Here is a 16884-nt window from a genome sequence, read left to right as displayed (position 1 = left end):
TTTAGTCCCAAAGGTGGTCTAGAAATATGTTCATACTTAAGTCCCAGAACAATAGTTTTGGTTCAGTTATAATGATGTTCTTAAATGGTATTTTGACTCCTACATATCCATTAAGTCTCCCTCCCTCCCTCCTCCGTGTATGTAAAAGACAAACCTTTTTATTGTGGAAGCAAATAATTACAGCACATTCATGTATTTGCTCCAGGATTTCTTAATAACTTAGATAATTTTTTAAAAGACTAGTATTGGTCCAGAGTCACTTGCTTTCTATACAAAACATTCATAATAGCATGTTTTTGTAGTGCTAATATTCCTGTCTCCAGTTATGGTGGTATTTGCTTCTAAAGTTCTTCCTTCAAAATACTGCCATCTAGTGTCTAAAGATTGCAATATGAATTGTGATTTATAAGGCAATTGGATGGGAATTTTATTAAGTGGTGGTGCAGAACAATTATTACATCATAATTCTTAAACTGCCTAGAAATAGTGTAAGATTGATAGAGGAAACTGACTCTTGAATGAAGTATTAAGGAAATTGAATTGATTTTGTTTCATATGATGACAAGAATATTAATATGAGACATGAGTACTATTTTAATTAAATCAAGCTTCTCTTTAAATGACTTGTGTGCTTGAGATGCACACACATAGGATACTTGAGGTGCATTCAACTTATCTGTTTTGTTTGCTCATACCTTCAGTGAATGACCCTGAATTTGTAGTGTAGAAACTAATTGATCTCTGAGACACAGATCTGTGCCTCAGAAAATCAATTGCAGTATCTGATTTTAAAAAAATGCATGGTAATCCTGTGAGAGCGCTACTATATATGTATTGATTTTTAGAACACCTTTTCTCATAACTGATAAGTTCTTACTTATACATTTTTAAGAATTCCAAATAGTAAATTGCAGAAAATCATTCAAAGGCTCATGATTGATTGATGTAAATCGTTTTGAAAAAGATTTAAATTACTGATTTTAGTTGATATTTAAATTCAGTGGGAAGGACACCTTGATTTTAATAATTAATTTTCACCTTGTTTTGCTGTTGTAGTATTTTCCTAAAGAAATATTGATTCTCATTGATTGGTAGCCATTGAGACATGTTGAATTACAACTAGATTTAGTCTTTACACTAACTTTGGTTTTTTTTTTGCTAACCAGGAGAATGCTTGATGTCCCAGATTTTTAAAGGTATTTAGGCATTGCTTAGTTCAGCATTTCATTGTCCAGATCTCATTTTCAAAAGTGATCTAGGCACTTATATGCCTAAGTTCCGTTGACCCGAGTTATACATCTTACCATACATTCATTTTTTTACATTTTTTGTTATATTAGAAAGTAATGAATGGTGCATTTATCATTTATTTGATTATTACATTTTTACTCATATTTGTGTAAACCTGCATTTTAATTTTTTCTTAAATAAAATTACCCGAGGTATGCTGGCTACGTGTGAGGGCCTGGGGGAGAAGTAATAGATTTATCAAACAGTTTTAAATGCAAAATTTAATTGACTTATTAAATGGGAAGCATTATGTCTAGTTAGTGATTAGAAGTACTTGTTTCTGGCCATCATGCCATTCAGGTTTTTAGAATTAATAGATTCATCACCTCACATAATATTTTTATTCATAGATTGGCAGAAGAAAACAAATATGGGCCTAAACTGATGGTTGTAATTTAAGTATAGGTTGTTGTAATGTACAATTTAATTATAAATAGGTTTGCTTTGAAAAAGAAAAATATATGTAATTGAAAATCTATGTTTGTATTTTTAATGATTGAATTAAGAAAACCAATGTCCTTTTGTCAGGAGGAACCCCAAAAGGACACACATTCAGTACAAATAAAAAAAAATAATTATATCACGATCACAGGTAAGGCAGAAGTAGATGTGTGATAATAATCACAGCAAATTATTTAGTTTTCTAATTTATGCTGCTTCGGAGCAGTCTGGATTAAAGGCCTGATGCTGAAACTCACGAAGATCATTCTCTGACACAAAATACGATGTCTACTATGAGTGATGCTGAGCAATAGACACCTACATATCCACTTGGGCAACAAAATCAGTTTGCCCTGTCAGGGCTGATCCCCACTCTGGCACTCTGAGTGCAGAAAGTGGGGACCTGCAAAGACTTTAAATATACAGGCAGTCCCCGGGTTACGTACAAGATAGGGACTGTAGGTTTGTTCTTAAGTTGAATCTGTATGTAAGTCGGAACTGGCATCAGCCGCTGCTGAAACTGATCAGTTTCAACCACGGCTGAATCTGGACGCCAGTTCTGACTTACATACAGATTCAACTTAAGAAACCCAGGCGTCCCCAAGTCAGCTGCTGCTGAAACTGGTCAGCGGCTGATTCCAAGAAGCATGGGGCACAGCAACTCTGCCTCGGGCTTCCAGTAGTCAGCCGCTGGTCAATTTCAGCAGCGGCTGACTTGGGGACGCCTGGGGCAGACCAGCTGGGGTGCTGCCGGGTTGGTCCGGAGCGGCACTGCGGGACCAACCCGGCAGCCCCCAGCTTCTCTACCCCAGGGGTAGGCAAGAAAAGCCTGGTCTGCTGGGGGGGGGGCACTAGCTGCACCCCCCCCAGCAGACCAGGGAGACGGGGGTGGCGGGACCACCCAAGTCCTCCACGGCTTTGCTCCGTCTCCCTGGTCTGCTGACCTGGGAGATGCGGAGCAAAGACACAGAGCACGCGGGCAGCGGACCAGGCGCGCCGCGGCTGTCCCACTGCTGGCGTGCTCCGTGGCTTTGCTCCCCATCTCCCTGGTCTGCTGGTCAGACCAGGGAGACGGGGAGCAAAGCCTTGGAGCACGCCTGCAGCAGGACAGCCCAGGCGCGCTTGGGTTGTCCCCCTGCGGGCGTGCTCCAAGGCTTTGCTCCCCGTTTCCCTGCAGACCAGGGAGACGGGGAGCAGCTTTTCTTGCCCCAGAGGATGGGGGCGGCGGACCGCGGCGCATCTGGGCGTCCCGCCGCTCCCGTCCTCCGGAGCGAGAAAAGCCCCATTCGTAACTGCGGATCTGACATAAGTCAGATCCGTGTAACTCGGGGACTACCTGTACCTTGCCATTACAGGCACTAGTTACAAAAACTTCCTCCAGAGTCACAAATGCACAGATTTGGGGAGGGGGAGGGAATGTCGCTGTCATCAAGTGATTTTTCATCCCTAAAATCTGGGGCAAACACTTGAATTCTCCCCCCAGGGGTACCCCAAGCTCTTCTGTTAGAAGAGAGCTTGAAAAAAGAAAGACAAACAAACTGCAGTCTCTGGTAGCTGACCTCTCAGTCTGAGACATGCAGATACAAACAGACAGACCAACCTCCTGTCCCTTCTAGGACACAAGAATAAAATCATTAGCTTAAGAAAGTGATTTTTATTACAAAACAAAAGATATACTTGATAAAGCATACTTGGTTGTGAGATGTTACAGAGCAACTAAGGAGAACAAATTAAAACACAAAGAAAATCACTGGAAATAATGCTTTGATGATAAATGGGGAAGGGAGGCATAGATTCACAGAAAGCAGTTCAAACCAAACCAACAAATAAACAAAATACCCTGATCGTGACTAGATTCCCTTTTTACTTTTACTTTATTCCAGTCTTTTCTTGGTTCAGTCCACTTCCATGCCCCAAATTCCTTGATGGCATTGTAGTCCTGCTTGCGTTTAAATCATTCTGTCTCTCTCAACTCATAGTTTAACTCTCCCACCCAAATAAGGCAGGCAAGGAAACTATATCCATTTCAAATTTCAACCCTCTATGTCGATTAGTTCTCCTGGACCCCTGGCCAACACCCTTGCTAGCTACCCTTGCTGAGTTTAACCCCTTAGTCACCGGATACTGGTCAGCACTCCTCCTATCAATTACAGCCCCAGTTCCTCAACAGTGAATAAGGTTCAGTGTTCATGTCGTTGCTTTTCAGTATTTACACAAGCAACATGCTGCAACTAAGTCATGCAGATTTGCATATGTGGATGACCCTAACCTGGCAATGCAAGCAGATAAGTTCAGACTGCCTTGAATAGGAACCTAAACACCATGAAGGAATGTTTCTGGCAATAGAGTCTCTAGCCAAATCCTCATGAAAGTAGTCCATGCATTCTATCTTGATAGAAGGAATGCTAAGCACACACTGAAAGTTACCTTCTGAGGTTGGGATATAAAGGTTTAACCAGTAAGCATTGCCTTACCAGCATATTTACCTGGGTAACTGGTTAACCAGCACCCAGATAGGCTGGAGAGCCCCCAGCGTGGTGCCAGACCCCACACACTTAGCGGTGCAGCAGGCACTTAATTGGCTAAACCTATAGTTTAGCTGGTTAATAATTTACATGGGATTTTACATTCCTATTCTGTGACAATACTGCAGCATGACCCCACTTCAACCTATCTTGGAGTGAAGCTGGACTACATGCTAACCTTCCATGACCATCTGAAGAAAGTAGCAGACAAGATGAAGACAAGGGTCAGCCTGGTTCCAAAACTGGCAAGCACAAACTGGGGAGCATCAGCATCAGTGTTACATAGCGATGGTTCCCATGTACTCTGTAGTCGAGGATAGTACACTGAATATACCAAAAGTATCCATATTCAGCTTGCTGATGTCCAAGTAAACGCCACAGTGTAATGCATTGCTGGAACCCTCAACTTGATCCTGGCACCTTGGCTGGCAGTGCTGTCACGCATTGCTCCCCCATCCATTCATTGCAATGCCACAACCATTCATAAATATCAGAAGATTGTGGAAATACAATGTCTTCCCATCCATGAGGACCTTAATAATGCTCCTCACCACTGCTTGCAGTTGCACAAGTCTTTTTCGACCCATGCATTTAATCTTCAACAATGCAACTTCCTCCCTCATGAAACTTAGAAATCCTAATGGAATTCACAAGAAGTCACAAATAAATACCTCAAGACAGACCCAATGTGGAAGATCCCTGGCTTTGATCTCCCACATTTCCTTCCCAATTCACAAATATGAAGGAAGCATTATGTTGTGAAGATTAAGACTTTAACAGGGTTCAAAAAAAGAGTTAGATAATTCATGAAGGCCAGGTCCATCAATGGCTGTTAGTTGGGATGGATAGGAATGGTGTCCCTAGCCTCTGTTTGTCTGGAAATGGATGACAGGGGAGGGATCATGTGATGATTACCTGCTGTGTTCACTCCCTCTGGGGCATCTGGCATTGACCACTGTTGGCAGACAGGATACTGGGCTAGATGGTTCTTTGGTCTGATCCAGTATGGCCTTTCTTATGTTCTTATTATGGGTGTAAATTCCTGTTTAATTGATTAACTGGTTAAACATATAGTTTAAGTGCTTAAACAATTAAAAAGGGAGCAGGTGGGGGGGTTGGAGTGCCCCTTCTCTCCCTCTGCCCCACTGCAGGCAGCAGTTTCACCAACCTGGCTGGAGCAGCCTCTGTCCATGACAGGCCTCCATGGGGCTGGAGCAGCCAATGGCAGGTGGGGAGCTGCTCCAGCCCCCTACGGTTCACTAGATAAGCATTCACATCCCTAGGAGGCATAACAGCAATACCATGCTACTCCAGATGCAGTTATCTGGCTTAACCGTCTAAATGTAAAATTACAATTGTTGGTCTACATTTAAGTCAGTTATACGAAGGAGAAGAAGGGGAGAAGAAAATTAGCTGTTAGCCCCAGGCTGGGACCTGTACAGAAGGACCATGCAAACCTGGGAAGGAGGGATAAAAGAGACAGCTGGAACCCTGTCTCCTGGGTGCAGGGTTTCCAGCCACCCTACTTCCATATCCCGCACGTGGAGGTGGTGGGGCTCTGTCAGCTCCATGGTGGCAGCAGCAGTGCAGAAGTAAGGGGAGCAATGGGGCACAAAGTCTGCTGTGAAAAGTTATGTTGACAAACATAATTTTTTACATTACTACCTGCACAATTATTTCTGTGCTGGTGGGGTGAGGTTCAGAGCTGGGCAACTTGCATGCAGCCACAGCTCTCTGTTCTGACTTCAGAGCTTCATGGTGATGTATGTATCTGGGCAGGAGTACATTAAAAACTACAAACACAAAAAAGGGGTACCCACTCAAATATGTTTGGGATCCATTTCTAGATCCATTTCTGACCAGTTACTCATTTCAAAGTTCATGATCAATTTGAGTTTTCATGACAGAATAAATATTCTCTCAGGCTTTGGTGTGAGTATCCATTGGCATATCACTTCCACAGCAGAGAACAGATTAGTTAAAATGCAGAATTGGTAGCTTAATACAGTGCCTGTTCCACACTGAGGTTTGAAAGTGCAAGGTCATACATGTGAGTAGATCTGTGCACATACAGTTGGGATTGGGAGCTTAGTTTTTGAGTCTGGGTGGGGCTTGTTTGTGAGATGTTGAAAATAAATAAATACACATCTTCAAGCATTTGCATCAGAGGGGATTGTGATCCACTTGCTATTTGAACTAGCAAATATATAAAAGAACACATCTCAAGTTAAAACCACCTCTTTCAAACAGGTGCAGTGGTCATTATTTCAACTCTTTTTTAGAAAAATTAGTAAATGCTATATTCTTTATGAATGTTATTGTTCTGACTTGTGTTTCAGGTACTTCAGCCCAGAAGGAAAATGAAAGGTGGTTTTACTGAAGAGCACCTGTACTTGGCCTACTCCCATCAGTTTGAAGATTGCATCATTCCTCTCCACACTTCAATATCCTTGTTCTTGCTGTCCTACTGTGACTGCAAATTATTTAAAGTTTTCTTAGTGCCTGTTAGTGACAGTACAGATGACCAGTTATTTGACAAAGCACAACTTTATGACCTAGAGGTCCACTTTATTTCAAGATGTCAACTCCCTTTGGTTGTCCAGAGCTGCTGTTTGCCTGCTATAGTTGAAGAAAATGGCAAATTCTGTCGAGCTGGTCTTTCTGTTGTGTTGAGGCACATAATACAGGAAATACAACAGGTTGATCCATCAAAGAAGTTGGTTTTGGAACTTTTGGGGTTTAAAAAGACCTGCCTAAAGGCCTGTGCTGAAGTGAGTGCATCTTTCTCTGTTACATATTTTAATGTAGATTAACAGTAAAAATTGGGTTTTAAAGTGGATGTCTGCTGGAATGTCCAGTTGGGATATTTTATCATACTGTTTCCTGTTGCTAGTACAGCAGCACACTGTATTGATTCTGGCATAATCATAGAATAATAGAACACTAGAACTGGAAGGGACCTTAAGAGGTTATTGAGTCCACTCCCCTGCCCTCACAGCAGGACCAACCACTGTCTAGATCATCGCTGACAGGTGTCTGTCTAACCTACTCTTAAATATCTCTAGTGAGGGAGATTCCACAGCCCTCCTTGGCAGTTTATTCCAGTGTTTAACTACACTGACAGGAAGTTTTTCCTGCTGTCCAACCTAAACTTCTCTTGCTGCAATTTAAGCCCATTGCTTCTTGTCCTATCCTCAGAGCCCAAGGAAAACAATTTTTCTCCCTTCTCCTTATAACACCCTTTTAGATACTTGAAAACTGCTATTGTGTCCCCTCTCAGTCTTCTCTTTTCTAAACTAAACAAGTGAATGCTGGTCATTTATAATAAAAACAGTCTACATATTTAACAGAATAAGTAGCCTTAAAATTAAAAATATGAACCAGATCCTCAGATGGTATAATCTGGTGGAGTTTCATAGAATCAGTGGAGCTGTACCATTTTAGACCCATTGGACCACTATATGTTTAAAAAGAAATTCAATTTACCTTTTACCTGCCATACTCAGATTTCAGGATTGTATGTGAGAGCTGGAGTTATATACCACCTATAAATCAAATCAATGAGTTGCATCATTATACATAGGTGTTTAGGATTACATCAGTTCTTCAAAGATAATTACAGAATCCTGAACTAAGGCCTTGGAAGGTGTGTAAAAGAGAAGATAATATTGAAATCTAGTTTCATAATAGCAAATGTCCAGAACCAAACTTATGGGCTACTTGTGCTAGGAAAGACTTGACCATTTACAACTCGCATCACTCTAGTTCTGATGTTTAAAAAGTTAAATGTAAAAACAAACCAACAAAGTCTCTTTGTTTTTGTACCATAGAAAGTAAAAGCCACTGTTGTGCAAAAAAAATCCAACAAATGAAAATCCAATGGGAAATGTAGGTAAAGGCAGAACATGTTTAATGAAAAGCCTACTTAGAACATCTCAGAAAGGGAAGTAATTTATTTTACGCTGTGAAACTCTGTAATGTCATTGAGAAATTCCATGTAGCCATTTAATTTTTCAATATGAATATTACCTACACCACTTTATGGAAAATATCTGCTTACTTGATCACCACTTTGAAAAATAATGCCTTCTTAAACTGTTGCTAAATGTATTCTGTCATAGACTACCTTATAGTCTTTAATATTGGTCAGTCCATTGACCTCATTTCATTCCAGTTAAATTGAACAAAATCCCTTAGATGTGGCCATGTTTCTCTGCAGCACATTCCTCAGCCCTCCTTGGCAGTTTTGGACCAATTGGACCACATTTTGTGACATTAATTTGTTCTATCACCATGAAATATCTTTCATTCCTGTTCCTCAAAACAACAAATACTACTCTTGCTTATGAAAATACTAATATAAAATTTATTGATGCTTATTCTCAACCCTAATGCCAACAAAAGACATTTAGATTATCATGAATTCCTTTTATGTATAAAATTTAGTTTCTGGATTGATACTGGAATTTAGTCTATTAATGGTTTAATGTAAACTAACAAAAGCAAGGAAATTCAGAGAGCTTAAACTTCATCCTATTTGACTAAAACAGTATTGCATGTATACACACACAGAGACATACCCATGGAATTTCTGATATGGATGTGGCATGTATTAAGGAAGGAGTTTCAGTCTTTCCATGGAAGCTCTTTACATTATTTAAGTCATGCCCTTAATTTTGAATGTCTGCATTATAATCCAAACAGATCTAGTGAAATTGTGCTTGTTTGTGTTTATGTGGCAGGTAAGTCAGTGGACAAGACTTTGTGAGATCAGCATCCCTCAGGCTGTTGAGAACTTGCTGAATGCATCTCCCCATCAATATGAGGACATTCCATCTGAGGTTTTGCTTTTTGAGAAGAAGCTAAGAGAACCTGTCAGAGTGCACAATGATGACAAAATCCGAAGGCAGAAACTTCAACAGCAAAAGGCAGGTGATAAGACTGCAGCACCCGCCATTGCTAGAAGAGCAACAAAAAATCTTAGCCCGGAAGAAGGAACAGTAATGGACATCCAGGAGCAAGAACTTGCAAGCCTGGAACTGAGAGTAGCTTTCTCAAAGCTAGTTGTGCAGGAAATACCTGTTACAACAAGCAGGGAGCCCTCTCACATCAGAAAAACAAAAACCTCTGATCTTCCACCTCTGGAGCACGTTTTTGCTGAGGGGCTTTATTTCACTCTGGCAGATGTAGTACTCTTGCCATGCATCCATCAATTCTTGGTAAGAAAATAACTTCTGTAGTTAATAAATAGTGTCCATATCTGGTAAGAGTCTGAAAGGTTACATAACTACCTGATATAAGACATAGTCAAGCCAAGTATTTACTATATAACCCTACATGACTCAAAATAGTTCCCTTTAATTGTTTTGTATGTGTGTCACAGAGAATGAAGAGTTTTCTCTCTCAATAACTCAAATGTAAAATATATGAGACAGTTGTTGGTAATGTGCCAGATGGGTCCCATACATTTACAATTAAAACATACTGAAATATACTTCTGGAATACAGGATATATCTTTTAATAATTATTTCAAGCACTTTAACTGGCCATTTATTTTTGTGCTTTGTGTGTCTTCACAATTGGCTGGGACTGCTAAAGCAGAGTAGAACATGACTTCTATTTGAAACTTAGTGTTATTTGGTGTCTAGCTCCTTTAAGGGAAGATGCGGCCAGCCGTACTTATGCTTGGGGATGTGAAGGGTTAATTGGTGCGACTGTAGCAGCTCCCAGCTTGTTGTGGGCTGGGTGCTGCTCTAGCCCCACAGGGGCATGTTGTGAACAACTGCAGTGAAGAAGGTTGAAATTTCGGACTCTATCCTAGAACCAGAGACTTTAAAGATAACTTGGAAGGAACTGGAAACTGAGACCAGGATGGGCTAGAGAGGAACCAAAAGTGGGGAAAAAGAGAAATTGAGGTCAGAGTGACCCAGCTAAAGGACATGAACTGCTGAGAGACAGAAAATCCTGTGAGGAGGACACTGAGTCAGGGAGTGCTGCAGAGTTACACATGGCCAGTAAGGAGCAGGTATGCTCCATGGCACTCAGGCAACAAGCTGTGACATCCCAAACAATAGCTTCTTCCATACCTGAAGCATCATACTAAATGAGAGGGAGAAGCAACAGGAAAGGTGATCAGTTGTAATCCAGTCTGAAGTATATTGCAGGTGAGAGCACTAAGTGAAAGATACGAGAAGTCTAATCTGGGGACCAAGAGGAAGGAATTTATGTTTACGTGGGAGTGGGAATTCGTCACTGTGTCGCTTTCAGATTCCGGAAGACCCATCACAGAGCAATTCCTGAGTACTATTTTAAATGTATGTGGATTCCCAAGCTAAAAATTTGTTAAACTGGATTTATGTTTGTATATACCAAAAGCTTAAAGGGTGAAAAAACCCTTAGTAAGATAATATCATACTTTTCTCAGTTATTAATAAATTCCAAGTTTAAAGTTACTCATAAAATTAACCACCATCACTCCATGTGCTCAAATAATCTTAATTTTTCCCTGCATGCTCAAAATATCTTCATATCAGGAGGTACTCCTTTACAGGCAGTCTCTGACTTATGAACAGGTTATCTTCTGAACACCTGGTCATAACTCGATTTGGTTGTAAGTCAGAAATACCCTTAAACGCGCTGCCCCCGCAGTTTGAAAAACTTGACGTATATGGTTCTTAACTTGAAAATATTATAATGGGGTTAATGGGAGGTTGGCCATAAGTACGGATGGCTGTAAGTCGGTGTGTTCATAAGTTGGGGAGTGGCTGTATTCAACAACACATATTTAGCTCATCCATAACCAATAGCATAAATCTAACTAGAATATTTTCCACTTGTTAACTGATTCTAGACTCTTGTAGCATTTAAACCTAAGTAACAGAAGAAGAATAAAAATATTGTTATTTATTTATTTATTTATTTATTATATTAACTCCTAAGGTATGTCTACTCAGCAGTGATATTTTGGAATAACTGATGTTATTCCGAAATAACATAGTCTGCGTCTACACTACAAGTAGTTACTTTGACATAATGTCAAAACAACATCAAGCTGAAGGACTTCTTACTCCAACTCCTGTAACCCTCATTGTATGAGGATTAAGGGAAGTCAGAGGAAAAGTGCTTATTTTGTGCCAAAAGCCAAAATAAGCTATTTCGACTTAAGCTATGCAATTGATGTAGTTGTTACGTTATGTAGCTGATTTTGTCATTAGTCCTGCTGTATAGATGTGCCACTATTGTCCGGTAGAAAAGCACATGTTGGAATTGCTTTCTAAGGGTATGTCTACACTGAATCCCTAGTTCAGACTGGGGATGCAAATGGAGACGACCGAAGTACTTAATGAAGCAGGGATTTAAATATCCCGCGCTTCATTAACATGATCTTGCCGGCGCGCTAGTTTGAATCACAGCTGATTCGAACCAGGAAGTGCATGCCGGGCTGCGTTAGTTCGGACTAAAGCCCTTAGGGTTCCTGGTTCGAATCAGCCGTGATTTGAACTAGTGCGCCGGGGAGATAATGTTAATGAAGCGCGGGATACAGGCAGTCCCCGGGTTACGTACAAGATAGGGACTGTAGGTTTGTTCTTAAATTGAATCTGTATGTAAGTCGGAACTGGCGTCCAGATTCAGCCGCTGCTGAAACTGACCGCCAGTTCTGACTTACATACAGATTCAACTTAAGAACCCCAAGTCAGCTGCTGCTGAAACTGATCAGCAGCTGATTCCAGGAAGCCCGGGGCAGAGCAACGGCTGACTTGGGGACATCTGGGGCAGAGCAGCTGGGGTGCTGCTGGGTTGCTCCAGTAGCACCGCTCCTCGGCGCTACTGGACCAACCCAGCAGCACCCCAGCTGCTCTGCCCCAGGAGTCCTGATTCAGCCGCTGCTGAAACTGACCAGCAGCGGCTGAATCAGGACGCCTGGGGCAGAGCAGCTGGGGTGCTGCCGGGTTGGTCCAGTAGTGCCCAGAGCGGCGCTGCAGGACCAACCGGCAGCGCCCCAGCTGCTCTGCCCCAGGGTCCACAACAAAAGCCTGGTTTGCTGGGGGGGGGGGCACACTTGCTGCGGGTCCCCCCCCCCCCAGCAGACCAGGGACACAGGGAGCAAAGCGGCAGCGGGGGCTGCCTCGCCTCTGAGGCTTTGCTCTGGCGCGGGACCGCTTTGCTCCCAGTGCCCCTGGTTTGCTGGAGACGGTCCCCAGCAGACCAGGGGCACCGCGAGCAAACCCCGCAGCAGCGGCGGGTTCCCGCACTTCTGAGGCTTTGCCAGAGCAAAGCCTCAGAAGCGGGGGACCCCGCCGCTGCTGCGGGTTTGCTCCCGATGCCCCTGGTCTGCTGGTGACGGTCCCCAGCAGACCAGGGGTACCGGGAGCAGCTTTTCTCGCCCCGGAGGTCGAGGTGGCTGACCGCTGCCTGTGAGCTCCGGGGCGAGAGAGCCCCGTTCCTAAGTGTGGATCCAACATAAGTCGGATCCGCGTAAGTCGGGGACTGCCTGTATTTAAATCCCTGCTTCATTAACTACTTCGGTTGTCTCCATTTGCATCCCTAGTCCAAACTAGGGATGCAGTGTAGACGTACCCTAAAAGACAATATCCTCTGCAAAGTAAATATTTTCCTACGTGTATCCTAAATAAATGCACATAATTTAATATTTAATTAAATATCCTGATACTTTTTAGTCTTGTCTTTGCACTCTAGTTATAACTAATTACTTACGATTAATTTGTAAAAACAATACAAAAAACGCAGCCTATACTTTTGATCATTTACCAATTCCAGGATCCAGAGTGCTAATTCATTCTCTCTCTGTCTCTCTCTCTTTCTCTCCCTGCATGTTATTTCTTTGTTGGTTTTATTTACAATCGTAATTTACAATCTTCTGTTTTGTAGTGTAACCATTTCCATGGCAACAGTGCATAGTATCTCACAGGTCAATGACCTCCTGATTTGGCTAAACTAATTTACAAATAGGGCTGAAATGGAAAGACACCTTATAGAGAGAAAGACTTTAAAAATTAATTGATATAATTATATAAAAACACAGAGAGGCATTTGTAGGCTGTTACATTTCCATTTTTTTCAATATCTACTAGGTTGTTGATCTAACTCAAATAACTTGAGAAAAGAACTATTGAATGATTGTACCCTGAAGTTTTACAGAATAAATAAGTCAATATTTTATTTTCCTGAATTTTTCAATTTTTTAAAATCAAGGAATATTTTCTGAAGGAAAGCAATTTTACATCTCACTGTTTAAAAAAAATAACTCCAAACTTTCTGACAGCTCTCTATAGATAATGTTGTTTGGGTTAAGCTTAATTTATTTAAAAAAAATCTGTCTGCTTTGCTACTGTCTCCTTTTCTCTCATTCCTCAGTTGCAAGAAGAGAGAAAATAGGCAGTGATACAACAGACTGATGGTAGGATCCAGAGGAAAAGAGAGTAGGTGCTGTAGTGGTGAAGTACAGTAGCATGTTCTGGGGTCGAGGGAACATAGGGGAGCAATTATGGCAGCTCAGTGAATCATTACTTTTTCCTGATGGCTGATATTTTATGCCTCAGAACTTTTGTTTTTATGGAGGAAAAAAAATCTAGTCCTTATGTCTGCTCAGGGACATAGCTGGAGACAATGAGATGTGGAAAGAAGAAAAATGAGGAGTAAATAAAATATAAAGATTAGAATAAAGTAGAAAAAGGGCACCATGTGTCAGAGAGAGAAGAGAACCAAGGATGGCAGAAGGCAAGAGAGAGATGCATGACACCAACAAACTGATATAATTGATCCCTCTGTAAAATGGCCAAAATCTTGAAGATTATTGCTTGTATAAAGTGGTAGATGTTCTGAAATTCACTTTGTCTTAACGATGTAGGAATTAGCATAATATTACTTATTTGCTTGTCAGTCCTACCAACCAGCCCTCTATGCCAAAGTCTAGAGTCACTGCTACTCCTGATAGACCTTTGTAATGTGCCCATTATTTAACTAGCCTGTTCCAAATGCAGTTAAACAATTTTAAATGAACAGATTGTTTCAATACAGATTATTTGGTGATGGTGCAAAATAAAAATAATAAACTAGTAATTTAAAAATCCAGAGTCAACTTGCTTCAAGCACAACAAGGTCTTTTGTCTGATTTTGGCATTAAACTCCTTCCACATTATTTACACACACAGTAAATTCTCCAAAGCGTTTATATGTAAGGCTTCGAATTTATCATTGAGGTCGCAGAATTAATGGATTCTGACTCCCAAAGACCTCCGTGACTTCAGTGGCTGGTAATTGCAGGGTCCCTCTGCTTCCCATGGCGGTAGGAAGATGTGGGGCACACCTATTGCCTGGGGCAATGGGTCTCCCAAGCTCTTGAGCCACGATGGGTAGTGTGAGTACCTTGCACCTCAGTCCTGTGGGAAGTTGAGGACCCCCTTAGCTTCTCACCACTGCAGGCAGAGTGAGACTGAAATAAATTGTCCTATCTCAGTTTATATAGTTGAACACATCTTATATGCAAGATTTCCTTTCTACCACACTTAGAAATGGTTCTGTCAAGTAATCTGTTCAGAGCTGAAATATTGTATGTAAAATGGCTGGCACACTTTTTGAGTTATAAATACCAAAATACAACTATCGTTATTTTAATTATGTATCTTAGGTATTTAAAACCTCATTTTTTCTTCAAGATCAGTTAAAAGATGAACCAGATTTAATTTATGATGAACCACTTTCAGCTTTCTATTTCCTCTCCTCTTCTGGTTTTTGGAACAACTTGGTGACTATTTGGTCCAAATAGGCATCATAAGGAATTTGCCTGACCATTCATAGTTTACTATTCCCTTATTTAATCATAGAACCATAGATCTGGAAGAAACCTCAGAGGGTCATCAAGTCCAGCCCCCTGCTTTATGCAGGACCAATCCCAACTAAATCAACCCAGCCAGGGCTTTGTCCTTCCTCTCTTCCCTCCCCCCCACACGCAATCAAGTGATAGCGAAGGTATTTGAAACAATATTTCCCTTCTCCTAAGGTTAGTTTATTCAACAGCATTCAGTCCCCTTTCTGCTTACCCCTCAGACTTAACATTTCACAGTCCTTTTTCTTGGAACTATGACTTTAAATCCTAGCCTCTACAGTCTATAACTTGCCCCTGAAGTTTAGGGGTTACACAGCTATCCTTCCTAAGACTATGGGTCGGTTAACTTCTTTTAAACAGATTGAGGCTTCTACAGAGTCCTGGATTTGTCTTTCTTCCTTTGCACTCTTTCAAAGCAGAAACATTACAAACCAAAGTTATAACTGTTATAGTAGGAAGACTCCCAGGGGCCAGATTCATAATTAAAATCCAGTATTGGGGCAACACAAAGGTGTTACAGAATCTGTCTAGAAACAGAAAGTGAAAAAATCTAGCTGGAAGGGCACAGCTTTCAGGTGGTATGAAGCCAGGGAATTCAGCTTTTTCCCATCCACTTGTCCTACAGTATCCGTGACATGTTGGGGAAAAGGGAGGAGCAGAGCTTTGCTCTGGAGTATAGCTTCTCTCTTCTGTGGATTGAATGCAAAAAATTGCAGTACTAAATGGGATTTCTGCTTTATTGTCTAGGTTTTCAGCAAGAAGAACAACAAAAAGCTATTAGATTTGCCGCTGGTATCCAGGTGGTACCACAGAGTTCAGGAAGTGCCTGGAGTAAAGAACGCTGCTGCCAAATGCAATATGCAGTTTCTCCAGTTTCCAGATTTGTTGTTTTTCCCAGATGAGCAGCTGAGAGACGTCTATACAATTCCTGATGATTTAAGGGAAAAATGTGAAGACAGTCAGTTTATAGGTGGTCCAAGGCCAACCATGACAAAGTTAATGGTAATTATTATTTTAAATAATAATGAAGATGCTATTACAGCTGTGCCCGAATTTAGGAAAATGCAGCTCTCTAAGTAGACTAATTAGAAGTGCTTGAAAAACATGGAAGCCATAATCAGTTCACTAAGGGCTAAATGATACATTTTGTGATTGGATGAAACCAGATGCTAAGATGATGTGCAGTGGTATTTGTACGTATATTATGAAAAAAAATTAGGTGGTTTTAGAACCAAAAATAAAATTCTGCTTTGGTATTTCATTTTAATATTATGCCTTTTGTGATTTTTTTCAGTTACTTGTTCAGAGCTGTGAGTATCTGGAGACCCAACTAACTTTTTGTTAATCCTGTGCCATTAATGTTGATAGGAACTTAGCTACTGACTTCAGTGAGCCGTAAGCATGAAACCTGTTTGAATCTGTTTTTGAGAGATCTATTTTTTTCTTACCCATAGGAAAGCGGTATTGAAGCAAAGTTTTCTCCTCATCCCTGCCCTAGGTGGACCCTAGACTGGAATAGTCTACCAGCAGCAGTCAATCCTGGAAAAGGTAGAGTCTTTCATTTTTTTTTCTTTTTCTTAAACCTGTTCCTATAAAAAAAATATACTACTAATAAAACTATGTATTGGTTTTGGCAGAGTGAATGGAAGTGTACAGTACTTTTCTTGAACATATATTGTATTTTTCCCTTTATGTCCAATGTTACGTTTTCTACTGTAGCTTTGTGTGGCATGCTAATTAGTATGGTAAGTATTAGGGATGTAAGAATGTAGCTGTTTAAA

At 41.0% G+C, this 16884-nt stretch overlaps 1 protein-coding gene across 3 annotated transcripts in view; it reads left to right on the top strand.

Annotated features, from left to right (window-relative positions):
• The window catches only part of GSTCD (glutathione S-transferase C-terminal domain containing), a 133398-nt gene that overhangs the window by 15682 nt on the left and 100832 nt on the right, over positions 1-16884 (top strand). For all 3 annotated transcript variants that reach the window (XM_089778047.1, XM_075929687.2, XM_006119312.5), the window contains exons 2-5: positions 6596-7027; positions 8999-9475; positions 15851-16105; positions 16558-16651. In XM_089778047.1, the coding sequence (XP_089634173.1) occupies positions 6596-7027; positions 8999-9475; positions 15851-16105; positions 16558-16651 (1258 nt within the window). The remainder of the gene's footprint in view (positions 1-6595; positions 7028-8998; positions 9476-15850; positions 16106-16557; positions 16652-16884) is intronic.

The sequence above is a fragment of the Pelodiscus sinensis genome, chromosome 4 (genome assembly GCF_052426305.1).
Source record: "Pelodiscus sinensis isolate ZL-2025 chromosome 4, ASM5242630v1, whole genome shotgun sequence".
Classification (NCBI taxonomy): domain Eukaryota; kingdom Metazoa; phylum Chordata; order Testudines; family Trionychidae; genus Pelodiscus; species Pelodiscus sinensis.
Note: the sequence above shows the minus strand (reverse complement) of the source record. Positions and strands in the feature narration are given on the sequence as shown.